This window comes from Scomber scombrus, chromosome 18 (genome assembly GCF_963691925.1).
Source record: "Scomber scombrus chromosome 18, fScoSco1.1, whole genome shotgun sequence".
NCBI classification, from domain to species: domain Eukaryota; kingdom Metazoa; phylum Chordata; class Actinopteri; order Scombriformes; family Scombridae; genus Scomber; species Scomber scombrus.
In genome coordinates, this window is record NC_084987.1 from 14,809,762 (window position 1) to 14,835,790 (window position 26,029).

Below are 26,029 nucleotides of genomic sequence, written 5' to 3' on the forward strand. Positions count from 1 at the left end.
GCGTCAACTGGACTGCAACACCTGATTTGGTTCAACCTAACTCAGGCTGCTGAAGCCTGATCTAAGCTTCAGATAGACGTTTTAAAAACATTTTTGCACAAAATGACTGTGTGGACACATTGTGGATTTTGGCCCCATCACGTACACTGAAACACGTTCTAAGGGGATCTTTTAACATCTAGTATGAACAGGAGGAACGATTACATCAAGGAAAACCTCTTTCACTGTTCATATGGACACCTGACTGTTGTAAAACAGACTTGAAAAACTGTCAACCTGTCCTTTAAAGGTGCATTTCGTTGAGTATAATCTCAGTATCGTTTGCAGTCACGTGAGGGTTGATCAGTGATGAACGCTGACGCGCAGCACGGGCTGTGTAGCGGAGCTGGGATGGGATTATAACTACCAGTGTCAATTTACACTGAATATACCAAAACTTCCTGTTCGCATATTCAAAATAAAGTAAACAGTTTGTGTCACACCGTTGAGTAAGCACGGCTGTATTATTTGGAAGAGTAAAATCCCTTACATCCGGCGTTGTTGTAGTTGCGTGACGCACGCTTGACGCAGCAGTGTCAACCACTCTCCCAATACCAGTGGAGTGAAGGCGTATTTGGAGGGATAACGACAACACTGTGGGGGGAAAAAAGACACTGCTGCTGCTGCTACGGAGAAACACACCGCTCACTGACTGACGGGAACCGGAGGCGACTGAATAAGGCGTAAATGGCCCACATATTTCCTAAAAGAAGACGCTGGCTGTGAGACAACCTGTGTGTCAAATGTGTCCTGGAAATTAGGACGCAAATTACACCTTTTTCGCTCAACGGAAGTTTCTGTGGCGGATTTTTTTTTGGTGGGATCTTGATTTACAGGCTGCTATTATGGACGAGGACAATCAAGGTATGATTTATTCAATGCAATTCACACTGCTGATTTATTTCAGGACAAACAGCCAATTCAGTATGGGGAAACATGTGCCTCTGTAGCATGCCATATTTATCAATATCATAATAAATAAAAAAAAGATAGCCTACTAATAATGGTATTGATAGAGACTTAGTTTATAAAGACATGGAGTTAGTTTCATGCCAGGCACATATAGGAACATTTATCTCATCTTCCCACAGTCATTTCCCCCACATTAGCATTTTCCTAGTAGAGATTACTGACATGAAGTTACCTCTTAAATGAGCCGAGACCCACACACTCATTTGTTTGGATGTGTCAGGAGGCTGTCTTGTGTGCCACATGTGTTGAGGTTGATGATAAACACTCAACAAGGTAATCGGTCTTGAATAGATAAGCACTGACAAATGCAGGAGTGTCATATTAAAGTGTGAGTTGTGTTTATCTATGGCTTGTGTACCCTTCCAGTCCAACAGGTCCTCTCAGGATCAGCCAAGTGTAGCCAAGACACACGGATTCATTTATTGACTCATGGCAAAAAGCTGAGCTTGTTTTTAGAATGTGTTGTCATAGATGCATCACTGCAACAGGATCACACAGACTACATCCATCCATAGTTCAGCAAATTCCCCTAAGCCTTCTAATCATAAACAGAGCTCCAACTTTTGTCAAGATTCATCCATGCAGGTGAGAAACCATCACTCATGTTGTCTCACCTCTGTTAGTCAGTCACACTTGCTGACTGCGTACAGAGCTGCCGGATGTGACTATATATTGCACGCATGGCATGTGGGCATAAAGCTGTCATTGTGCTGTGGAAGGCCGGCCCAGCCTCCAGCGGTGGCACACGTCAGCTGCACAGCCCCACAGACAGACATATGGTGCTGTGATTCCAACCAGGGATCGCTGACAACAGCTAGGAGCGTGCAGACATACACATGTATAATCACACACATTGACCCTCACACACACTCAGGCAGTTTACTAATTCTAGTTTCATTCTTTCCCATGTTGCACTGTCTGCAGTGAAGTAAGAAGGATGGATCATGACCTAGAATGATAAGTGTGAGAGTGCACATGAGCAAGTACAAGTATGTGATTTATGCCCCAGTCTGTCTTTTCATCTGGAATAGATATTGTCCTATGTGCTGCAGGGAAAGGAAAGTGCAGATCTCCTGGTTTTTGTTTTGCTGTTTAGTTTTGTGTTGAACATTTGGGAACATTATCCACAAATTGCTACTTCTTATAAGAACAAGTTAGCACCTACACACACCCACACATGCGCCCACAGCAGAGCTCTGGGAGTAGCAGCACAAAGTAGAGAGCGAGCCATCGTGTGTAATGTGGCAGCAGGTAGGTTGATAAGGTTCAATATGTGACAGTCACTCCTCAGAAAAGGGATACACACACTTTGCAGGGCCACAACTCGAGTGAGAGATACGAAGGTGTCATAGGGAGGCGAATGTAAGGAAATAACGTGTGATCAAAAAAAGGGAGAGTGAGACACAGTTATAGTAGTAGCGGTGGAGAGATGTCTGAGAGGGAATGAGGGAGCGAGACAGGAGATATGTGTGTGCAAGGAGAGAGTAAGGGGGGTGGGATGAAGTGCCAGAGCAAAGTTGGAAAAATGCCAAAAAGGTATGGAGCGCCGCCAGCGAGCGACAGAGGGGAGAGTGGCGGTGGACTAGATATTCTTACTGAATCAATTCTCCAGTGTATTACAGGAGTTTCTTTCAATATAAGTCGCTCTCTTCTGTCATAATTAACTTGCTGAGTGGCGAGCGGACTCCGGCCATCCATAATCTTCCATCAATTCAGGTCATATTGTTCATGAGGATTGAGTTCTCATTTCTTTTTCATTTCCCTCTTTCTATGTATTTTTTTTTCATTTTCACCTGCTTGATATCTTCTTCATGTTGGAAAAAGAGACCTTTACAATACAAATAACCTCAAATGTACAATTTACGTATTGGATTCTTTATTTTCACATATCTACTGGGTTTGGTGTGCGTTCTTCTCCTGTTATCAGTCCGTTTTCTGCAGACTCGTGGAAGAATGTAGGGACTGGTCTTTGCACAGTTGACCGTACTATACGAGTCTTAGAGAAAACGGGTCTATAGTAATCCATCTGACACGCATGACGACAGTCAACAATACAATGCCTTCTGCCGCAATTCTCGCTCAATGAACAATGGGCCAACAAGAGCCCACAGTAAGGCCTGTCTGTCTGTGTAACACATTCTCGTTTTGCATGACCGATTCTGACAGTATATCCCATGTCTACACCTATCTCTGTCTCTCCTACATCTGTAATTTTTGTTGGTTTGTGGGCTAACAGGCTGTATGTACACAGTGTTAAATGGCGACTACATGAATGATACCCATATGGTATGAATCAGAGCATTTATGCTAGACACTGGCTTCACAGCACGCCTTGTGATGGCTCGCAATTTTGGCTTTAGACCACTCTATTTACACACTGTGAAACCCAGCCATTTAAAGTTGGCAGTTCAGAGTGTGTGTGTGTGTGTGAGAGTGTGTGAGTGTGTGTGGTCTGTGGGGTTATGGCACACTGCAGCACAACTCAGGCGAGGAGAGACCCACACGACACGCTGGGTTTTCGAGATCTTGGAGCCATTCATCTGCCGACCGCAGGACAGCGCCAACTACGTTCAGGATTTGTCTTTTGGTCTTTGGAGTGGATTTGCAGCTGCTGTCTTTTTCCCCACGGCCCCCATGTTGCAAAGTGGCTAAAAGAGGAGCGTCCTAAAGTCTTCATGGAGCATTGGAAGAAGTCATGCTTTGATAGCACTCACCTCCCGCTCTTTAAAAAAAAAAAACGTTTCTTTGAAAAGGGTCACCTAGTTCATGTGTAATGCAGATACCTACAGAGAATTGTGGCTTTCAGGGAAAATAGGAGGCTGTGGATGTTTACTCCAAGCTGGAAGAGGTTTGGGTAGGCAGACAATAAGGGTCCACACACAGCATGAGTGACACAGAAAAACCTGAGGGCCTTGCAGGATGTCAGGGAGCTGCAGTGGGATGGTGTGGAAGAAGCCAAGAACTCCACAAAGTAGACCTCTTACAAAAAGGCCCTGGCAATAACAAGTTAATTTGGGGACCAGTGAACCATGTCCAAAGTATATTTATATTTTTATGAAGTATATGTTGTCATAAAGTGAGACATTAGGCCTTTGTATGCCTAGAGTTAGAGTTTCAAAGTAAGGCCCACCTTCCGCTCACAACGCCCACTGTATTTTTAAATGTAGTTCTTATTTTATTTCATTCAATTATCATTTCATTTACATTTGGCATCTTTTTTTATGTTGAATGGATGGGAGAGATCGAAAACATTCCCATCTTACCGACTTTTGAGTGTTCACTTCCTCTGACAACTCAGGAGGGTTGTATGATAACTGAGTTGGATGTATGAGGGTTTAAAATACTCTGCATTTACACTATTACAATATATCAACTAAATTTGGGTTCAATTGGAGCGATAGTTCCAATCTATTCATGTGCCATGACAGTGTGACAGTGAGCCAGCAATGACAATATGAGGATACTGAAACTGAACAGCTAAATGAAATTCAGCCATTTCTACACCTGTGCTTTTCCCATTGTGACATGTCAAACTGTCTCCCAGAAAAAGGCTTGTCTTTCTTTTGATAATGCAATATTCCCATGTCTCTCAGTCTCTCTCAGTCTCCACCAGTGTGTATCACCTCTGTCAAGGAGTGTTTCCTCTGTTTTGACTGCTCTACGCTCTCGCTGCTTTCACACACTGGAGGCCACGCACAAGTGGGCTAGCTCACCACGGCTCAGTAACTGTTTTGAGAAGAAAGAGAGGACATGGGTCTTGCATGTGGCTTGAAGTTACTGCACAGGGTGAAGTCTTTGCGTGTTTCATCTTTGACAAAAAAGGTCACTGAACACAGAGGGCCCTTGTTCAGTTTGGCCTCCCAGAATATCAGATGGCACATTACATTTACCCATGACATCCCCTCAGTGAGTGAAGTTGGATTCAACAGACATTACGCCAGACTGCCCCATATGGAAGTCAACTTTTCTGGATTTGGACTGCTTCCATACATGATCTGCTTGAATCAATAAGAGCTACATTTCGAGTGAACATGAGGCGTCCATGCAAATCCTCTTGGACCTCCTCTCTGTTTTCTCTGCCTTTTTGTTTGAATATTTTTCTAAGTGGCTGATGGCAAATTGTTATTTTTTGTGTCTGGAGCAGAGAAGGGGTTTTCAAGAAAGTTTCCAGTTTCCTCTTAGTCTAACAGACAATCTTATAAGCTCATTAAAGGTCCACTGTGCAACAGAGTCACAGATTGAGAGGAGAGATGTGAGGCAAATGAAACCCTTTCTGTCCTCTTTGGAAAGAAAAATCAGAGCGAGTTAAAGGTCTCATGAGTCTGAAGTCATGTGGTCAAGTGAATTTGAGGCAGAGAACGTCCTGCTCCACTTGGGCCTTTGTGGGAGTCCTTTGTGGGTTCATGGCTTCCCTAAACGTGTGTGTGGTTCAGGTCTGTCGGAAAGGTAAGAGAAAGCCAAGCAAAGTGGACAGGAAAGGGAAGGTTGGAACAATTATGTAAGCGCACACAGATTGTTTGCCCTGCTGAAGGTGCAGGAAAAAGGTGTATCCCCCTCTGACTGCCAGTACATCCAGTGTTACACACTCTGAAAACATAACACACTCCCTCTGGGTTTGTACTTCTCTCTATACCATGTGTTTCTTTCAACTTTGAGAATCCAGATCTGGTTTTGTCTTAATCTATTGATCAGTTTGGGCTTTTCTGAATGCATAGGTTGATTGTAAAGTGATGTGATAATTCATGCGGGCAGGAGGGATGTTATCATTTCTGTCACATTGTTCCAGTGAACTTTCCTCTCCATCATCTGTGCATCCACCAGCTCTGTCATGGACTTCTACTAGAGGTTGAACTCATTCAATCTTTTATTTTGAATACTTACATATTTACAAGTTGTTTGATTACTTGTTTGGTGTCATAATTCATGTAAATGGTGTCTTCCACACATAATCTCAGTGTTTCTTGGATACATCACAACACAGTTGTCTGGAGTAACATATCCCATAATGTCTCTTATGGGTGCTTTTACATCGCTCCAGAATATCCAGTCTTTGCTGTTGGCCTCATTCTCAGTCCCAGTGTGCTACTGAATACAAGTAAAGTATCAAAACCCCTACACCTTTGTATTTAGCTCTGTAGCCCACTACTCTGGGACATCTCTGTTGTGTCCTGTTCCAGTGTGTGTGTGTGTGTGTGTGTGTGTGTGTGTGTGTGTGTGTGTGTGTGTGTGTGTGTGTGTGTGTGTGTGTGTGTGTGTGTGTGTGTGTGTGTGTGTGTGTGTGTGTGTGTGTGTGTGTCTGCATAGAACATCTGGCTGGCCTCCAACCTCTTTCAGCCCTCTTGTTTCCCCCCTGGGGCTCGTGGCACTGCCACTCCACTGCCAACCTAGTTTTTAAGAAGGGATTTGTAACACTCTGTGACTTACTCAGGGGGGGTTAATATGTCAGTAAACTACTATGGCATATCCTCTATATGCCATCTTTCTTTTTTTTTTTGTTCTTTTTGCAAAATGTGCATGTTTCCACCCCCTGCCCCCACTCCATTTTTGCTGTAAGATGCTGCTGCATCATGCAAAATTCATTATCCTTTCATAGAGAGAGAGGATGAGCTTTGACTGCACTGCCGGTGCTGTGAAGAAGGCTGAGGTTGTTGCAATCATGTAGTCTTTCCCTCCACGTTCCCCCATCATCAGCTCTGTGTTATTCAGAATGGCAGCAGTGCTCTGCTCATCGTTGAGAAACGCTACAAAGAGCACAACAGGATGACCATGTGATCATCAACCTGTCAGTGTGTTTATATACGTGTGCGCATGAGTGTGTGTGTGCAAGTCAGTTTGTATATGTTTAGGAGAGAGAGATGGAGATGGAGACATGCAGCAATGGCACAGATTCAAAGAGAGACTGATAGAGAGGCGGATGCTGCAGTCGCATAGTGTGTAGTCACACGCTCAAAGTAGGTTAGTGGTGCAAGACTCAGCCCAGCTGTGTATACCTCATGCTTCTCTACTTCCACTACTTCACTTGTGGAGGCATGTATGTGTATAAGAATGTGCATGATTATGTGTGTGTATCTCTTTATATGGTGTGCATGCATGCTCACACAGAAGATTAGTGTGGGAGCCCTCTCCAAGCGTAGACAAATGGAGGAGATCAAGTGGGGAGGGATATGGATGACAGTTAGTGGATTATAGGTCAGAGACTTAGGCCGCTCACTGTCACTTCCCAACTGGAGTGCTAGAAAACCCACACACATATACACACACACACACACACACACACACACACACACACACACACACACACACACACACACACACACACACACACACACACACACACATACACACACACACACACACACACACTCATACAGTATATATAAACAGGATTCAAACTTGACAAAAAGGTAGCCATTGAAGAAAAAAAGAAAACGGAAAGAGAGAGGTGCCTTTCCCTTGTGTTTTCTGTTCCTGACACCGGAACAGTCATGTGATTTATAGTGTCATGTGTCACCAGGTGTGTGTCTTTTCCTCTGCCCTGACCCTTGAGTCGTTATGTCTGAATTGTTTTTAGCAATAGGATGGCAATTGTTGTGGTAGTGTGGACTGTGAAATCTAAAATGAATGTCCTTGACAGAACAGGTCAGGGCGACAGGCTCCAGAATAGCCTACAAAGGTTTCGATACCAGGCTTTATACAGGGACAATGGTAACCTGACTCATGGTTGCACTTGAGGTGATTTTAAACCCCCCGTACAGCTATGAACACACACACACACACACACACACACACACACACACACACACACACACACACACACACACACACACACACACACACACACACACACACACACACACACACACACACACACACACACACACACACACACACCCTGTCCACCTCCTCACATCCATAACCCCACAAATCATGATGCATCAATGTCAGTGCTCCCAATGATGATGATCGCGTATGATTGATAATCTGGTGTGGCTTTGAGTGGGTCATGACCACTGCACACACATATAAAGTGGCCCATGGTGTGTCTCAGAGGGTGAGTGATTCCCAGGTTCCTTCACACATGTATTTAATCCTTTATTGACCTCTGTCATGTTGAGTTTCTGTCATCCTCAGTGGGTACATTCACCATATCTAACCTCACATGAATACTTTTTTGTATTTTTGTCTCTTGAAAATGTAAAGTGGCCAGATGAACATGATACAAACGCTCTATCATTAATCTTCATATACTTAAACTGATGCAATAATGAGTAATTATTGTTTTTTCCCTTGGGGAAACATCAGTCAGTGATATTGAAAACATCAGCAGCTCTCCATTGCTGAAACTCCCAGGAGGTCTGTGGTTGTCATACATGCCTGCAAGCTGTCAGGAGGTCATACATGCTTTAGTTTCATGGTGATACATTGGACTGTTATAACGTTTTATGAAGTTGTATATGAAGAGGAAACTGCTCCTATATTATGTCCAGCCCCGTCATATCTGCTATAGGAAGCAGGCAGTTAGAAGTTTTTAAATGTTTGTTAATCTAACATGCATTGATTATGAAGTGACCCTTTTGCTAATAGCTTATTGATTAAGTAGTATTTCCATCTACTTTAAGCTATTCCATACATTTCCCCAAGGGCATGTTCTCTTTGTAGTTTGGTGGTGTCACATTAAGGGACGCTGACTTTACAATACACCCCTTATATTTCACCCATGCTATGCAAATTAAACCAAATTCTAAAATAATTGGGTATTGAGATAATATTGATGCAGTGTCTGTAGGGAAAGGTTCGTCAACTCTCAATTGATCTTGTTCATTTAGCTACATATTTTAAAAACGGATTTGATCATTTATGCCATGCGAAAGCTGCAAAGGTTAACTAGCTAGTGCACACCACATAACTCCACATTCATGCATCTGAGTTTCACCTGCTTCTGGAGCAAAAACAAGTCTGCTCCTCAGGGAGATGATGCGAGAATCAAAACTTATGTTTACTTCTAGTGCTCAACTAGTGAGATTTCAGATAAGGGATTAAATAAAGGGTTCTTGTGTTCAGTGGCTCATAATGTGGAAAACCCCTTCACACACAAACTGGGAAAGAGTAATGGTTTGACCCGAACCACCCACATTTTCTGTGTAATAAAGAAATCCTGGCTCAGGTTTTAGCTCTGGTATGAACTCTCTTTCTCTATCTCCTCCTCCTCATCCGCCTCTTCTTCTTCCTGCTGTCTGGAAACAACAAGCAGAAGTAGAGTCCTACTTGGCAGCTGGAGCGTCTCTTCATCTCTCTGCCTCCTTCTCTCTCGGCCTGTCATGTATCTCTGCTCTACTCTTTTCCATAGTTAAGGCCCAAGCCCAATATAAACAGCAGTGTTGCCGCCTCCTCCGTCTCTTTGTCACGTACAAGTTCTGTCTGCTCAGGGTCTCCGTTTCAGACTGTGGGCCCGGTGAGACACTACAGTTATTTCCTGATTGAGTCACTCAGGACTGTTGGGATCCTCACAGAGGCCCTGCTAAGAGTATCTTGAGGACTTGTATGTCCTGGCAGAGTATACAACCTCACAGCTTAGTAGCCTGGTTTACTCAAGACGCAACATACTATTGTGTTGACTATGTGACCAGTTTATCCAAGGAACAATTTTGCTTTCTTTTTACAGGGCCATCCAGTATTTCATATGGAAAAAAGCAAAGATTAAGCAATACTAATCAGGGATGCAGTCACACAGACCAAAATCAGCCCTGTGTTTCAACACAGTGTCCCTCTATTGCAGGGAGCTGTGTTGATGGAGACATGTTGCTTTAGGTACCAGCAATACATGAAATACGATCCAAGAAGCCCTGTCTGAGTCACCGATCTGTAAATTTGAAGGCTCAAGACACCAAACTCTTCACAGTGTTTTATAATACTTAAAGACAGGATCTTACAACCCTGGAATGTTAACAATGCAGAGTATTGTATTTTATCTTTCATTGTGACAACTGAGAAGTAAAGGGTAGAAATAATTTGTTCACATTAGAGAGTTATCCACAAGGAATGCGCACTTGCGTGTATGCATCATTGACCATTCTCGTTGAAGACGTGTTGTTGCGTTGTGGCAAAAGTTGAGCCTGGTTCAACTTTTTTGCTGGCTGGTCCTGCCTTAGAAACCCTTGCTGCACCTCCATTTATATGAATGGTGCTAATGTTGGTCTAAACAAGACCCTGATAGTCTACAGCCATGCAATTTTATAGTGTTGTAAATTGTCTTATCCAATGAGTTTGTCCTGTGATCAGTAGTGCATGGTGGAGGGAAAGGTGACATTGTGTAGGGTAGGCTGATACTATAAAAGCATTCAGGAGCATTGCAGGCATTTCAATAGCAAACTGAAAACCCTCAAGGGGTTTAGTTTGACTCCACACAAGCAAACTTCCTGACTTGGGAGTTGGTATTATTGTGTAATAGTGCAACCCATGGACAATTGGGAAAGCTCTTGTCTAGACATAGTGTGAGATTATAAAGATAATTAAGTACAACAAGATGGCAAAGAAAAAACAAAGCTGCAGTAAGTCAACCTCAAACATACCTTTACTATGATTGTCAACCTGTGGATTGCATATGGGTTAAATGATGAGCTGTCAAGATCACTGTCACCCTTTTAAAGTTCTTTGCCTAGTTTTTACTTCCTTTTGAGAAAGCCGTGTCAAAGTGAAAGCCTAGGCACGATGGAGACTGTGATAACAGAAGAAAATGTTTCAGTGTCTGCAACAACAGACGGCAGATTGACTGGCAGATTGACAGATGGCCTGGTCGTTTATAAATTGCAAAACATGCAAAAGTGTGGTAAAATTATGCATTTAGTAGGAATAATCTAGTACTTTGCTGTAGAGGTAATGATGCGTGAGTTAAGAACAACAATCATGCTGAAAGACCATCTCTGCTCACAGTCACATTTGAAATAGAGAAAACATAAAGAAAAAGTAACCTTACTGCCAAAACCACTCATCAAATTTGTCTGATGATTGCTGACATATGATGGCCCAAAAATAAACCAATCAGAGGCCGTTTTTTTAAGTCCAAAGGGAAGAGGAAGCATTTATTTTAGGGTGAAATTTGGCAACAGCAATACTTGTTCATGAATAACTGACTGTGACTAGTGGGTTCTGGGAAGAGACTGTCTTCAAGTGTTGCTTCAAGGGATTGTGTTAGAGGGTCTTTGAGGCTTTGAAGAATCAAACGACCATGTTGTGTTTGATGTAACCTCTGATTTTTCTTTGTAATCTAATTTTCATAAAGGGGGTGTTGTGAATGTCTCTTCTGAGATGAGAGCTAACAACAAGTGACTGCTGCAGACTTTCTTTTTGGCGAACAAACTGTTTGCATTTGACAGGCCTCTCTGGGACACTGAGTGACTAAAGTTAACATGGATCTCATATATCATATATCGATTTTAAATATTTCTCCACATTCATCAACCAAACGTTATTGCTGATTCATGCACTATGTATCAGATATTTTACACCAAGTATTGCCTCCAAAGACAACAGCATGGTTTTCACATCAGATGTGTTTACCAGACTGAAAGAAGCATTCGTCCATCCTGAAGAGACATGAGGGAAGCTGTCTCCATTTCTACAGATGATGGTGAAGCCTTTCAACTTCTTTTGTTTGACTTTGTTTTCTGACAGAATATTGTATCAGACGTTGCCAACTCTAAATACAGAACACCGAACAGCAACTGTGTTACCTGTAACATACGCGGCCGCATCCACCTTTGGACGGGGAAAAGGGTAATTATTGAGGCCGTCATCTTTGAACAAAGCATCCATGTTTTTTATTCGGGAGTGCTTTACTGATGAAATAAGACATAAATCAAAAATGTTGGCAAAATCAGTACTATTATATCCAGTATTATGAAGCAAATGGGAAACCTGTTCAATATTGTCAGTGTTTATTAATGTGGAGGGAGAAGTGTGAATATGGTGACCAATATAAATATATTTTGGCCAATCTATGATCATATGAAACTCCAGAATATATAAAAGTGACTCAGTGAAGTGGACAGTGAGCACTATGGACTGGAGTGGCAGCTACTCCAGCCTCATAAAAGTTGTAACCAATGCTCATAAGGTGAGCCAACTGTATTCAAAACAAGTGCACTCAGCTGCTGTTGTGGCGTCCTTGTTGTTGCTGATCTGATGTGAAATGCTGAGAAAAAGCCCATCATCAAAGTAATAAATATCCACAAGGCTTTATGAAAATAATATGGGCCTTTTGGATGTTACGACTGCTCACGTGAGAGCAGAGTGTCCTCCAGGTGAAATGAGTAAAGCAGCTGTGCGTGTCTGAGTATGTGTGTCTGTGTGAGATAGAAAGAAATAGGGAGCAGAGGCAGAAGAGCAGAGTGGTAAGAGTTGAAAAAAAGCAAAGGAGTGAATAGAAAGAAGGGTTGAGAGAGGAGGTGTATAGAGAGCTGGTTAAACCAGACTGTGTGGTTGCAGTAGGAGGAATGTGGGCTATTTCCATACCACTACTATCATCTGTCAAGAGGCAGGAGCTGTCAAAGAGGCTGTGTGTGTGTGTGTGTTGTCCTGTGTGTTTGAGTATGCTTTAGAGCTGTGAGTAGGAGTAACGCTGAAGGGGAAAAACAATACACACCTACCAGCCACAATAGCAGCTTCCATGAGCAGGAAGTAAGTGTAACTTTGAAGCTCTTTCGACAGTCTCCTACAGCACTGATACTCACTGACCATCATAAGGACACCTCTGCTGATGGCATGAACTGGAGTGAGGAAAAAGTAATGCGGTATGAATTTTATTCAGGAGAATTAATAAGATTTGTCTTGTAAAAGGAATATTTTAAATTTACCCGCAGCACAGTGTTATGTGGATGGGTTTAATACACTGAAATGAATGGGAATATTTACAGCAACCAGATTTAAGTGTTGGCTGTGTCATGAACTTGTGTAAGTGCTCTTTAATTATCTTGTGGTGGGAATGGCCTCATGTTTACGTGGTTGCTATTGTAACGGGAAGACCAGCCCAGCGGTCCTAATCACAGCAGACATCCCCTCTATTGTCCTGCTACCAGCCCGGTGAAAATCAGGAAGTGTTTCACTGACTGTGTTTGCTAGTTTGCTGTTGGTTTGCTGTCATCATTTTGCCTAAGGTAGTTATGGAAAACACAGAAAGTTAAATATAAAGAGTCACGTTCATAAAATAAGGGGTAAAAACAGCAAGTGTTGGCTCCTTAACTTAAAGTAACATTTTGTTAGATGTGCTGCTTTTGGTTTCACTGGATTTCTGTTTGGTATGAAAATTCACTAGCTTCAAATTTACACTGATTGCGAGATCAGATGTCTGCTGCTCTTCTTGGTTTTCGTCAAAGCTTCAGTGGACATTAATGTCACATGCCTCATGTACGTCATGATTTATTTGTTTATTTGTTAGTCTGTTTCCATTGCACTTTGTTGCATTTCATTGATACACCAACTTTTCCCAAACATAAAAACTTTATCTCAATATATCTTTTTTTTTCTTTCTAAAATGCTCTTTTTTTCCCAAAACTTCAACTTAGAACAGTTTGATGGAAACATAACTTTTGCTTGTGCTGTTGTTTGTTTGCCGGGTGTGATTTGGTGACATTTTAGCTCTTAAGCTTGGTAGACACTGAACAATTGAAGCTCTGTTTTAATCCTTAATTGTTTGTCCCCAACAAATTTGAGTGGGGGCTGAATATCTGCCCGATCGGTTGTTGTTGAAGTACTGTCTTCAGTGACAAATACAATACAAATATATACCCCCTTAAGTGGGGGAGTGTGTCCAAAGCTTTGACTGGTACTGTGACTGGTACTGTGTACACCTTGTGTACATTTATCATGTTTCAGCATACACTTAATTCTAACATCCATGAAAAATCATGCACCTTAACCATATCCGCCTGACTTGTACTAATATACAGTGCACAGTGTACGCATCCCACCAGGTACATTAAAGGGCTTTCAAAACAGTCCCTGCTCATAACTGAATTTCCATGTGACAATAAGCACTTAGTCTAAATGTAGGAACACTAAATGTTCACTCTGATGGAAAACATATCTCAAGGATGTTTCACAGCTCAACACTATTAAGCAAATATCATGTATTTAAATCCATCTTTTCTGTTGCCCTTGGTGCCAAGGATATTGGAAAGGCGTGACTGTTAAAGGCATTTAGTCTCTTGACTTTGTTGGCTTTGATGGTCACATGAATCAGATGCCAATCTCTACAGTATCATCAGAGGCATCAGCCAGTGTACTATCTCAGGACTTTGGTCTTCCCTCTATATTCCCATGCTAACTAGAATGAGGAACAGGACAGTAATGAATTATTCAGGAACCTGAGTGGTTTTCAGCCATCAGTTGATTGGCTATGGGAGTCTAGCTGGGGCAGCAGCTCTAACATGTGGGTCAACACTGTTAAAAATAAATAATATTTGTGCTCATTTACTGTAACCTACACAGTGGTCACTGACTCCAACAAAGAATATCATTGAGATTATGTAAGCGTGCGTCATGAGCAGACCTGAAACACAGCCTCTGTTATCAGTGGCGTGAATGATTTGCATGTGATGTCTGTTCTCCTTTTTATGATCCCAATGATTGTTTGGAGAAGGGGAAGTCATAGAAGAAGAATTTTTACTACATTTTACATCTGTTTACAGTGCAGCCAAACAAACTTGGGACTCACTGTTGCAAATTGTTTTAATAAAAATGGAAGTCATTCTAGGGCTGCAGCCAATTATGATTTTTGTCATTATCGATGAACCTGCAACTCATTTTCATGATTAATGGATAAAAAATGATGAAACACTTCAATCACATCATTCTGGAGTCAAATGTGACATCCTCAAATGTCTTATTCTGTCCAACCAACAGTCCAAAACCCCCAAATATCAAATGTACAGTAATGTCTTAAAATTTAAAAGCTTCAAAGAACTGGTTGTTGCAGTTGACCATACATTTTCTGTTAATCTGTATATAAGGGTAAGGCTTAACTAGAATAAATCAGAGCCATTTTCTGGAAAAGTACAAGGTGTGCGAAATTAACTCATCAGTAGCCAGTGGAATGGAAAGATCAGCCAAATCGTACGTCTGAAAATGGCTGGGACTACCACTGTGCTTCTCTGACACAGGACTCACTCCAGTTGCCGATTCAATCCATCACCCTGAGTTACAAGCAGGAGAAGTGTAGATTAGTCCTTTAGCTACAAGAGTTCATGGACCTGCTTGTGAGGAATGCACGTGTCCCCATCCAAACAGGCAGAAAGTGGCATGCATAAATACCTCATCAGGTCATCAGGCCTGGAGAGAGGGCAGGAGACACTGGCTAAAAAGGCCCAAGACTCCTTTCTCCAGGAAAGGATTAGAACACAAGGATCAACATCAGTACACAGCTGTATTTCCCTTATTAGATCACCACTACACCTCTCCGGCCGGACATAGCGGTTTGGTCTGCTGCTGCTATGACTGCTCTAGTTGAGTTCATCATCCTTTGGGAGAAGGAAATGCTGGCTGCCCACAAGCGTAAGAGGACAAAATGCTCAGAACTTGCTGCTGAAGGCAGGGAGGCATGCTGGACTACTTTCATCTACCCCATAGAAGTAGGCTGTTGGAGCTTCATCGGCACATCAGCATGGCTGCTCAGGATGTAGGTGTAATTGTGGGAGACAGATTTGGCAATGGCTTAGAAGGATTAGCAGGGAGATGTCGCTGCTACCAAGAGATGCTCTGGGGTTGAAGGAGCGAAACACCAATGAGTGGTGGTCCCCGGCTCATGACCCTATAGCTGCTCCCATAGTGTCAGGGGGTGGCGCAACAGGCAGAAATATCTAGCATGTAAAAACACACATCTGTACAATGAGTGTGATTACAGATTGTAAATACAAGGTCTTGCGGTGAAAAAGAAACTGGCTGTAAGTAGCATCAAATGTTGGGCTTGATTATAACTTTAAAAATGGCCACCAATAACATGCTTCAGTGTATCAATCAACTCAAACACATTTTACTTTGTTGATAAAGTCTTTCTTGGCATACACTTTCTTAATGACACCATGTCCGTGTTTCCTTTAGTGGGACACATTGATCATTGCTCCATGATCTCACTCACCTTTTTCCTGACCCTTAGAGATGTTTCGGTTATGGCTGGCCAGGAAGAGATTACTGAAAGAAATGGTGTGATTGGAAAGAGGAGGATACAAACTCAGTAACCTTCTCTTTGGAAAAAGCCTAGACCACGTGTCCGTCTTAGAAACCTTCAGCACAGTGGCAGTTACTCATCCACTTTGAGAGCAAAGGGGGGGGGGGGGGTAAAAGGCTAAGTATGCAAGTTTGAATTATTATGATGATGTATTGATTGTTACTGGAATCGCAGCCCCCCAAGTCATAATATGAAAAGGTTGAGTGGTGTTGCATTGGTAATCTATGTGGCTCTGCCTGAGGTTAAGCAGGGGGTGTTTGTATATATAACCTAATATGGATTATTTTTCAAGAGGGATACTCTCTGTGGGAATGCACACACACACACACACAAACACACAGATTCCTAGACTTTCATGTATAATGCATCAGATGTCGAGTTTTGACTGTACAGTAGTAGTTGCCCTCACAACAATAATAGATTACCCTGAATTTTCCACCAGCTACAAACACACAGCTGGGGGAATTGTTACCCAAAACATATTCTGTCTCCTCAGACAATTTGTCCCATTCTTTGGGCCAGGCAAGCTCTTTCCGCCATAGTAGGAGGGATGGAGGAGAGTTTTGCGCATTACAGACGTAGGTTGCCTGCAGGGTCTCTTTGCTGCACAATTACTGCTTTATGAAGCTGCTTAACTGAAGCCAACGAAAGAGAGCAAAAAGAGGCAGAGAGTGTGAAGATGTCTGGTCTGATCTCTGTTCCTACATCACTCTAGGCTCTTCCTCTTTCTTTGTTATTTGGCAGTGAGAGCATCCTTTTGTGTCTTTGCTTAGACGTTGCTTCTTTGCAACTGTTTTCTCTTTTTAAGCTCTTCAACCTCATAGGCCCTTCAAGGAGGGGAGGGGAAGGTTGTCCATTATTACAAACTCATGTTGGATGGATGAGCAAAAACTGACAGGAGGACAGAAAAGATGCCAAGTTTCCTTTTTGTAACAATCTCTCCACAAGATCCATGTAGTGTTTGTTACGAGAGCTTTTGATCATATCACATAATCTTCCTCAGTAGATGGAGTCCCCGAGTTCTCATGGATATATAGATGTTCAAATTTCTATTTAAGGATGAGGAATCCTTGATGTCAAATTACTACAGTGAAAATTGAGAATTTGTTGCATTTCCTCATCTTTCATGATAGTAAACTGATTATCTTTCAGTTTTGGACCTTGGCCCTTGGGTTCTAGGGCATTGTGATGGGCGACAGTTTTTGATTTTTAAAAGTGATCATTCAAACAAATCGGAAGATTAATCAATAATGAAAATAATTGTTAGTTGCAGTCCTACCTGAAAGAACTAAGTAATTTTTCCTTTTTTGTCAACTGCTATTACCAAGGCCAGGAAAAAAACCTGTGCAGACATCTGATCAGTCTCCCACAGTTGCATTGACCCATCTCCAGTCCCTCTTTTCCACTCTACAAATCATTGAAAAAATGTAATTTGACAGTCTACACATAAACAACTGCAGATATTCATTTTAAATATAATATTTAATTAAATCAACAGCAGCTGTCTTAATGACAGCTGTTTCCTTGTCGTTAATAGCATTTACAGACATCCTCGACATTTCTAGAACTGAAAATTGGTGAAAAGAGGACACCCATTGTTTCATATGTAGGCTATGTGGGGGTTTCCATCTTGAAATAGAAAAATGTCTTATTGCGATCAAGCCAGTATAAGAGCCTTCTTTTGATAGCTTGACAAATTAGGGGTGAGTCATTTAGTCTTAGTCTGTTCGGTAGACGGAATATAAATACTGCATTGATATTTAACCCACTTTCCACCTTTGAATGAACATTTAAACAATATATTTTTTCTTTCAAAGTGTCATATCTATTTGCAGTGGATTAATTGCCTCTGTTCACTTCCCCTCTCTTTCTTCTGTTTCTCTTTAGTTCTGTCTTGGTCAACGCAGTGTGAGCATCAGTGTGTGTGTGTGTGTGTGTGTGTGTGTGTGAGAGAGAGAGATGATCATGCAGTTAAAAATGCCATCTACATCCATCTGTATCCCTGCTCTCTTGACTGGCTGCTCATCTGTGATAACATGAGCCCAATGCCCTCAGAACATTTTATCCTAATGGTCCATGCTGCTTCTGTCACTTTGTCTCGTGGAGCAAGACAGAGAAGAGGGAAGGATTTAAAGAGGGAAAGAAGGAGTTACACTAGATAGATAAAGAAGAGAGAAAATAACTTTACTTCTCTCTCTTCATTATTTACAGTCGGTGGGGAAAAAAGCGTCTGAATTGCAAAGCTGCTTAGCGGTATGATTCAGTTGGGGGATTTGAATCTGCTCTCACCCCCACTTCAAGCACTGGGGTGGGGGCGGACAAAGAGGGAGATAGAGGGGGAGTGTGTGCGTGTGTGTGTGTGTGTGTGAGAGAGAGAGAGAGAAACAGCGTAGGAGAAGCACAATCTGGTATAGCTCCATGTGAAAATGACCTACTTCCTGTCAGCTCGCTCTCAAATGGATTGCTGTTTTTCTGATGTGCAGAGGAGAAAAGGGGGAGGTCCTCAGAGGGGTCTGGGGTAGAGGTTGACGTGGCATGGTTAAATGAAGTATAAGTAGGTGGCTCTGGAGACCCACAGAGTATGAATGAAATAAATGTGAGCGTGTATGAAGTGTAAATTCTGTATGCATAGCTTGTATAGTGTGTACTCACCTGTGTATACAGTGTTGGTGTGCTCTTCAGAGCAGCAGCGTGTTGCGTGATGCACTGCTCTCTCTCTGTCTGACATGTTAATTACCCCAAAGAGTTGAGGGGGCAGGCCTCGCCAGATGCTCAGTGGTCGGGTGTGTGTGTCAAATTCATTGGATGTTATTTATGGAGGCAATCTGCTTTTCAACAAGGATGTTTGTGTGGTTTTAATATGAAAAATCGTGAGAAACTTCCTTCTCATGTGTAGCTTTTGTGTATAAGGGTTAGAAATGGCACTCTTGTCTGTGAGTTTGTTAATGTAGGTCATGAGTTTTGTCTTTAGGATAGATTCAAACAGGTATGCAGAACTCAGTGGTGAGCTTAATCCCTGTGACTCTGACTGGCTAGGTGAATTAATTTAATCCATCCTCATAACCCTACCTCCTCCTGCTAATCTCTCTTTCTCTCACTCTATCTCACACACACACTCTTTCATTTTGCCTCCTTTCTGTTTTCCAGTACCTGAGGACCTGTCTTCCGAGGAAAGAGATGAGCTGTCAAACATACGACGCAGGAAAAAAGAGCTTCTGGATGACATTGAAGTGAGTTAACACTTGATAGGTACCATAACAACAGGGCTAGATATTATCTTATATTGGCTTGAATTTGAACTTTATCTTCACATTATGATCTGTAGAGTTATTGTATGTAAGGCAACAATGTTAATGTGATTTTTGCAAACAGTTGCCATGTTGTAAAATGTCCATATGTTGGAAACGTTTCTCTCTATGGTGGTATTAAATAGGTGATGTGTAACCAAAAATTTAGAAACTTATTTACTTCTTACAGCATTTTGTCTTTTTATTCAAATGATAACACACACTTTTGGTTTTCTGGTCTGCAGCGGCTGAAGTTTGAGATTGCAGAGGTGATGACTGAAATCGAGCAGCTTACCTGTGTTGGGGAGAGGTGAGCTCCTGGTTTCCTTACTCTTTCTTTTCCTCCACTGTGTCTTTCCTCTCTGTGGATATCTGGGTGAAAACTAAAAAAAATGTGATAACTGGAACCAACAAATATTTTTGCTTCATCAGTGACAAATAACTATTGCTTATCAATTGTTGCTGATTGATTTCCTCTCACTCAACAAATTGGTTTATTGACTAACTGAACTCAGGACCAGTTCATTCTTTTAATAAGACATTCAGCCATACAGTTTCTTCTGCTTTGAGCCTCACACCTTTTTTCGTTTTGTGTGTGTGTGTGTGTGTGTGTGTGTGTGTGTGTGTGTGTGTGTGTGTGTGTGTGTGTGTGTGTGTGTGTGTGTGTGTGTGTGTGTGTGTGTGTGTGTGTGTGTGTGTGTGTGTCATTTGATTGGTTGATGAGGTGGAGCGAGGCCTTGTGTCAGGCTGTGAGTGCATGTGTCTGTCTGGGTGTGTGTCTCAGGTGCAGCTAGCAAAGGGGCTTGGGCTATTTTCGGCAAATGAGAAGCATAGGGACAGACACACAACGCTGGAGATTTCCCTGTGGGGCATATGCAAAATTTGTTTTGAAAAAGAATAACACTGAAATAGGAACTATTCTTCCAAATGTCTTCAAGATGGTAAACCCACCGAGGGATACTTTCTGTCTTTGCAGTTTCACAGTGTTGTACAACTCATATTACTTTTCCGTTTTTTCAGTTTAAACCCACTGTAAACTCAGTCTTCAGTTGACAGAGCAGTAAATAAACAAAGTAATGGTGTGTCCTGGATGAACCCATCACCAACTGACAACTAACCCACTAAACAAACACAGCAGCCTGAGGACAACACCACAACTGTCACATGATGGACGTATCTGTCTTTTCTTTTTAATGCAGCAAAACCACACAAAGAAACAAACAGATCGCTATGGGGAGGAAGAAGTTCAACATGGATCCTAAAAAGGTCAGACCCAAACAAATCTGCTGTCTGTCAGAATCAATAAAGCTGAAAAAGTTCAATCACAGTTTTAGAATTTGATCGAAGATCTTAAATGTGATTTTGAAATTTCTCCAAGCCATCTGTCAATGTTATTAAAACAGTGTAAGATAGGTAAGAGGTCACTCTTTTTTCTTTTTTTTTAAACAGGGGATCCAGTTTCTCTTGGAGAACGATCTTCTCCAGCACACCCCAGAGGACATTGCGCAGTTTCTCTACAAAGGCGAGGGGCTCAACAAAACGGTCATCGGGGACTACTTAGGGGAACGGTGAGCTCTCTGGTTTTCCCCTGTTTTCCTTCCACCTTTATTTTTCCTCTCCCCATCTCCCTGTCAGATCTGCACTGCCTGCACTCAGATGTGGGCATAAAGCCCCAGGAAATTGGTAGTCTGGATTTATTGAGCAGAGCAGCGGCAGGAGACCGTGCCAATAAAAGAACTGTGCGGACATGTGGTTCTTATCGAATAGAAATCAATGGGGGTAGGCATGTCAAAACAAGAGGGATTTTATGTTGCTCGGCTGAGCTGACACACTGGTTCTCTGTCTGAAACTGGTGCTGTGAGTAGACTGTAGGATCATACTTTCCACCTAGACCCCTGAATGCACAAATCTGTCTACACAGCAGTCCATTTCCAAAATAACCCTGTTAACAGTTTAGTAACTATTGTTTCAGTTCCTGTTTGAATGAGAAGAGTGTCAGTAGTTAAACATGTGTGACACGTGTTTCTCTTGTCCTCCAGGGATGACTTTAATATCAAAGTCCTCCAGGCATTTGTGGAGCTCCATGAGTTTGCAGACCTCAACCTTGTACAAGCCTTAAGGTGAGTTTGCAGGTGTTCAGACCAAAAATAACCCAAAGTTAAAAACAGTGCAGTGCTGCGTTAGTAGGGGCGTCTTCCTACTGTACAGGAATGAAAAGATTAAATTGGATCCAAAAAGTCTAGTTTGAGCAATACATCCATTAATTTAAGTCTTATCAGACAACACACTACACAGAGGTTTATAATACTAAGAGAGCAAATGTTAACATGGAATCAGTCATTGTATGTCTTAACAACTACAAATTTAAGCAGCAGAATTACATCATGCATGTTACAAAGTAATCTCTGTCTTCATTTATTCCAAAGATTCTTTCTTCTTCTTGATGTTAATGTAAAGAAATAGCTTGTTTCATGTTGTCGAGTTTAAAATTTGCAGTTAATGTCCATAGACTGTCACAAACATTTGCAGAAATATTTCATGATCTGTCATTATATTCTCTCTCCGTCTTCCTGCTGATGCAGGCAGTTTCTGTGGAGCTTCAGACTTCCTGGCGAAGCCCAGAAGATTGATCGTATGATGGAGGCGTTTGCCTCCAGGTACTGCCAATGCAATCCTGGCGTCTTCCAGTCCACAGGTACTAAACACACACACGCAAATACACACCACACACTCACTGCTGCAGCAGATATATGAGTCAGACTCAGCCAGACAGTCCAGGACAGATAACATGGGCCAGCCAGACCACCTCAGCCTCAGATCACTACTTCTGTCTTCTCTTATTAGACAGCTGGACCTGGAAATCTTTAGCATGTGGCCCTAACACTGAAGAGTTTCATAAAACACTGGTGCACACAAACCCTCTCAGACTACATAAATGTCTGCTTTTAGAGAATTTCGTTGAGGTTTCTTTCTATTATCATGTGTGTGAACTTGACTGAACTAACAGTCCAAGTCTTCTACATTTTCCATCATGATTAGCAGGTTGCTCGCCATTCACAGTGTAATCAATATCAGTGTCTCCAGCAGTGATAATGAAATTGATCACTGGTCAATAGGGCAGTCTTTGCTCATCGCTCATCATCTGAAGCCCCTGCATTAAACAGGCGAGTGTTAAGGAGGACACAGGTGACAGCTCAGGTCATGATTATTGATGTGGCGCAGTGGAGACACACTCAGACTTAGTTATTGGTCATCTCCTGGAACGGCCGTGCATGCGAGGTCATAAATCACAGTGCAGAAGATGTTGACTGGGGCAGTTAGTGTGTGATGAGGTAGAGGAGTTACGATGTGAATTCATGAGATCAGTGTGTGTGTGTGTGTGTGTGTGTGTGTGTGTGTGTGTGTGTGTGTGTGTGTGTGTGTGTGTGTGTGTGTGTTCATGACAGCACAAACTGTCAGGCACACTCTGACTTCAATGCACCACAGCCTTGGAGGGCAGCATGTGTGTGTGTCCTAGAATATGTAGCTTTTTGTTGATTAAATTCTCTTTTTTATTAGACAGAATCTAGGAGAGTAAATTTGTTGCCGAGAAAATCTATTGATGGATTGCTGTCTATTTAGTCACAAATCATTAGTCCTTTCATCTCAATACCAACGAGTTAAATACCTTCTTCCTCTTTTAAAATTATATGCTTTTAATCAGAATTCACATTTTGCTGTTTGATTTGGGCTCAATTACTTATTTTAAATATTTTAATCATTTCCACGCTAATCCATAAAAATGTTCTGATACATACATGGACCTTCCCTGTGCTGTATTTTCACTGTATGTAATCACCTCCACAGACACCTGCTATGTCCTATCATTTGCCATCATTATGCTGAACACCAGCCTGCACAATCCCAACGTCAGAGACAAGCCCCCCGTGGAGCGCTTCATCTCCATGAACAGAGGGATCAATGAGGGGGGAGACCTCCCAGAGGAGTTACTCAGGGTGAGAGCTTTGACTTTATTAGTTCGTTAGGTTTGACAAATGTATCCAGTGCAGCGCAGGTTTGACATACAATATTGGACGACTACAACTTTCACAGTTAGGATTAAGAATAAATACTGTATTATGATTTAGCACAGAAATTAGGCATATAGGAGGTATGCAAAGCAGAGAGTCATTCAATAATTGAGATATTGCAGCTCAGCAGAATAAGATCTTCTCCCTGGATACCGATGCTAATGATCTTCTGTGATTTTTCAAAGAAAAAGACATGAAAACAAGTTGATCTACCCACGTATTGCAGACTGACATTTGTGCCAATGTGCCTTTGGCTTCATTAAAGTAGAAGACAACATTTTGTTAAAGACTGTCTCATCACAGGGCTCCCAGAGTCAGTGAAGTATGAATCATTGTCTCGCACTTTCAATCACTGAAATAGAATCTGTTAATGTCATGTTTAATGCTCCGTTAATCTGAAGACTGGGCTGAATGTTTGGAGATGGAGGCAGAGGTGTGTGTGTGTGTGATCATCTGGAAGTGTGAAATGTGAGCTAATGCTTTTCTGTTCCTCACAGTTTCCCCACTTATCTCTTTTCTCTCTCTTTTTCCAGAATCTATACGACAGCATCAAGAGCGAACCCTTCAAGATCCCAGAGGATGATGGGAATGATTTGACGCACACGTTCTTCAACCCAGACAGAGAGGGCTGGCTGCTCAAATTAGGTTAGTGTGCGTTCCTTCGCACATTCCCCCTGCTGAGGGGAATGCAAGACATCCTGGACGGCTTTATTTGGTTACTCTTGCACATTTGTCTCCATAACTGTGGCTTTATCCTCGAAGCTTAGCGAGAACTTAAACTGCATGATAAAGGTTTAGGACAGAGGTTATTGTAACCTGCGCAGTCTCACTGAGCAGTGAGGTATCATGTTTTAGAAGCAGTGAAATTCCAGTGAATTGTTGCTGCTTAGAACATCAACAATATTGTGTTGTGTGTAACAGATGAAGGTGAGGTACATACATTCACCTGAGCAACATAACATGCTGAAAATGTTATCTAGATATCAAGGGGCTGCTCGCATAAAAATCTGTCATGACGTGCAGAGCAGTTGGACCCAAATACAGGACGCGGCAGGCAAAACGAACTAAAGAATATATTTATTAAGCAACTCAGGAACAGGATACAGAAGTTCAGGCCAGCCAGACTAAACTGAACAGAACAATCCAACAGGCCTGAAATACAGACTAAAGTGACGAGGAGATGAGCAGCAGGGGGAACAGGAGAACAAGAAAGGAGCTGATTGGCTGGGGTAGACACAGGGAGCAGGGAAGAGCTAACAAGCATGATGCAGAACAGGTGTGGAGCAGAGGAAACACAGAAGGCAGACATAGAGCAAACAGAAAAACAAAAAACACAGAAAACACAATATAACCATGCACACAACCTAAATAAATGAAAAGTCACAATGAGCACACAAAGCAAAATAAACTTCAGCATATATTGCTGTTGACAAAAACAAGAATGAATCAGTCTGTCAAGCAGAGTGGCTTTATATTAAGGCTGCATGTAACAACATATATCGGACTAGAAGACATCTGTAGCTCTGAATACCAAAACTAGTGGTTCAATTTACTTTAGTTCCAGTGATAGTCAATGTTGCAAGCAACAGTATCTCAAGTGGTCCTTAAATATAACCTGCAACCTTTCTTATTTGTCCTTATTGCCATTCAGTCCAGTCTTAAATAGGGAGAAAGTCTGAGGGCATCTGGTAGACTGGTGGAGGGACATACAGCCAGGCTGTGACAGAACCATGACAAAATCTTTGCCCACAAAAATTCAGAAAAATGCATGTTCACATTTTTTCTCAGTTATATAAAGCAGTGTAAATGCATGTTTAATATATTTATATAGTGTATCTCAATCACTGTGAAATTGGGCATACGTGCACAAGCCTGATTTGCACTCCTACTCTTCTCCATGCGTATCAACATTATTAGTACTATTATTACCCTAACCCTATTGTTAGTTACTGTACACTTAACATATTGGTTCATTTTACTTCCTTAAGTTCGTCCTTATTTATCTATATTGTGTAATTGAACTGTACAATACATTGTTGTAAATTATATCGCTTTGGCTTGAAAAATTCTATTTCATTATTTTGGACTTTTGCAAAAGGAAGTTTGGTGTTATTCCTCCAAAAGTTATTTTTGCATTATTGCGCAATCAGTATTTATGAATACCAGTTTACGTGTGGGAAATGGTAGATTTGCATGGTCCCAGACTTGTGAATGTAGTTTGGGAAGGAACACAAAACTTAACTCTTTGTACTGTGTGAGTTTGTGTGTATGCCAGGGATTGGATGGAGTGTATGCTTTCCCAGTGAGGTAATAGATTTATAACATCTTGTATTTACTTGTTTGTTGCCACATGTTTCCGTTTGTTTACATGTGGTTTTGATTTGGACATCACTCCACAGTTCACACCACTTAAAGGCGTATCCTGCTGCTCTTGACATACC

The 26,029-nt window shown here is 41.8% G+C and overlaps 1 protein-coding gene across 1 annotated transcript in view; it reads left to right on the top strand.

The window, feature by feature from the left end:
- Nucleotides 1–747: 747 nt before the first annotated feature.
- cyth3b (cytohesin 3b) overlaps nucleotides 748–26,029 on the top strand; it is a 33,977-nt gene continuing 8,695 nt past the window's right edge. The window contains exons 1-9 of the mRNA XM_062438234.1: nucleotides 748–903; nucleotides 19,379–19,461; nucleotides 19,764–19,828; nucleotides 20,718–20,784; nucleotides 20,968–21,086; nucleotides 21,558–21,638; nucleotides 22,101–22,213; nucleotides 23,365–23,513; nucleotides 24,122–24,233. Of these exons, the coding sequence (XP_062294218.1) occupies nucleotides 885–903; nucleotides 19,379–19,461; nucleotides 19,764–19,828; nucleotides 20,718–20,784; nucleotides 20,968–21,086; nucleotides 21,558–21,638; nucleotides 22,101–22,213; nucleotides 23,365–23,513; nucleotides 24,122–24,233 (808 nt within the window). The 5' untranslated portion in view covers nucleotides 748–884. The remainder of the gene's footprint in view (nucleotides 904–19,378; nucleotides 19,462–19,763; nucleotides 19,829–20,717; nucleotides 20,785–20,967; nucleotides 21,087–21,557; nucleotides 21,639–22,100; nucleotides 22,214–23,364; nucleotides 23,514–24,121; nucleotides 24,234–26,029) is intronic.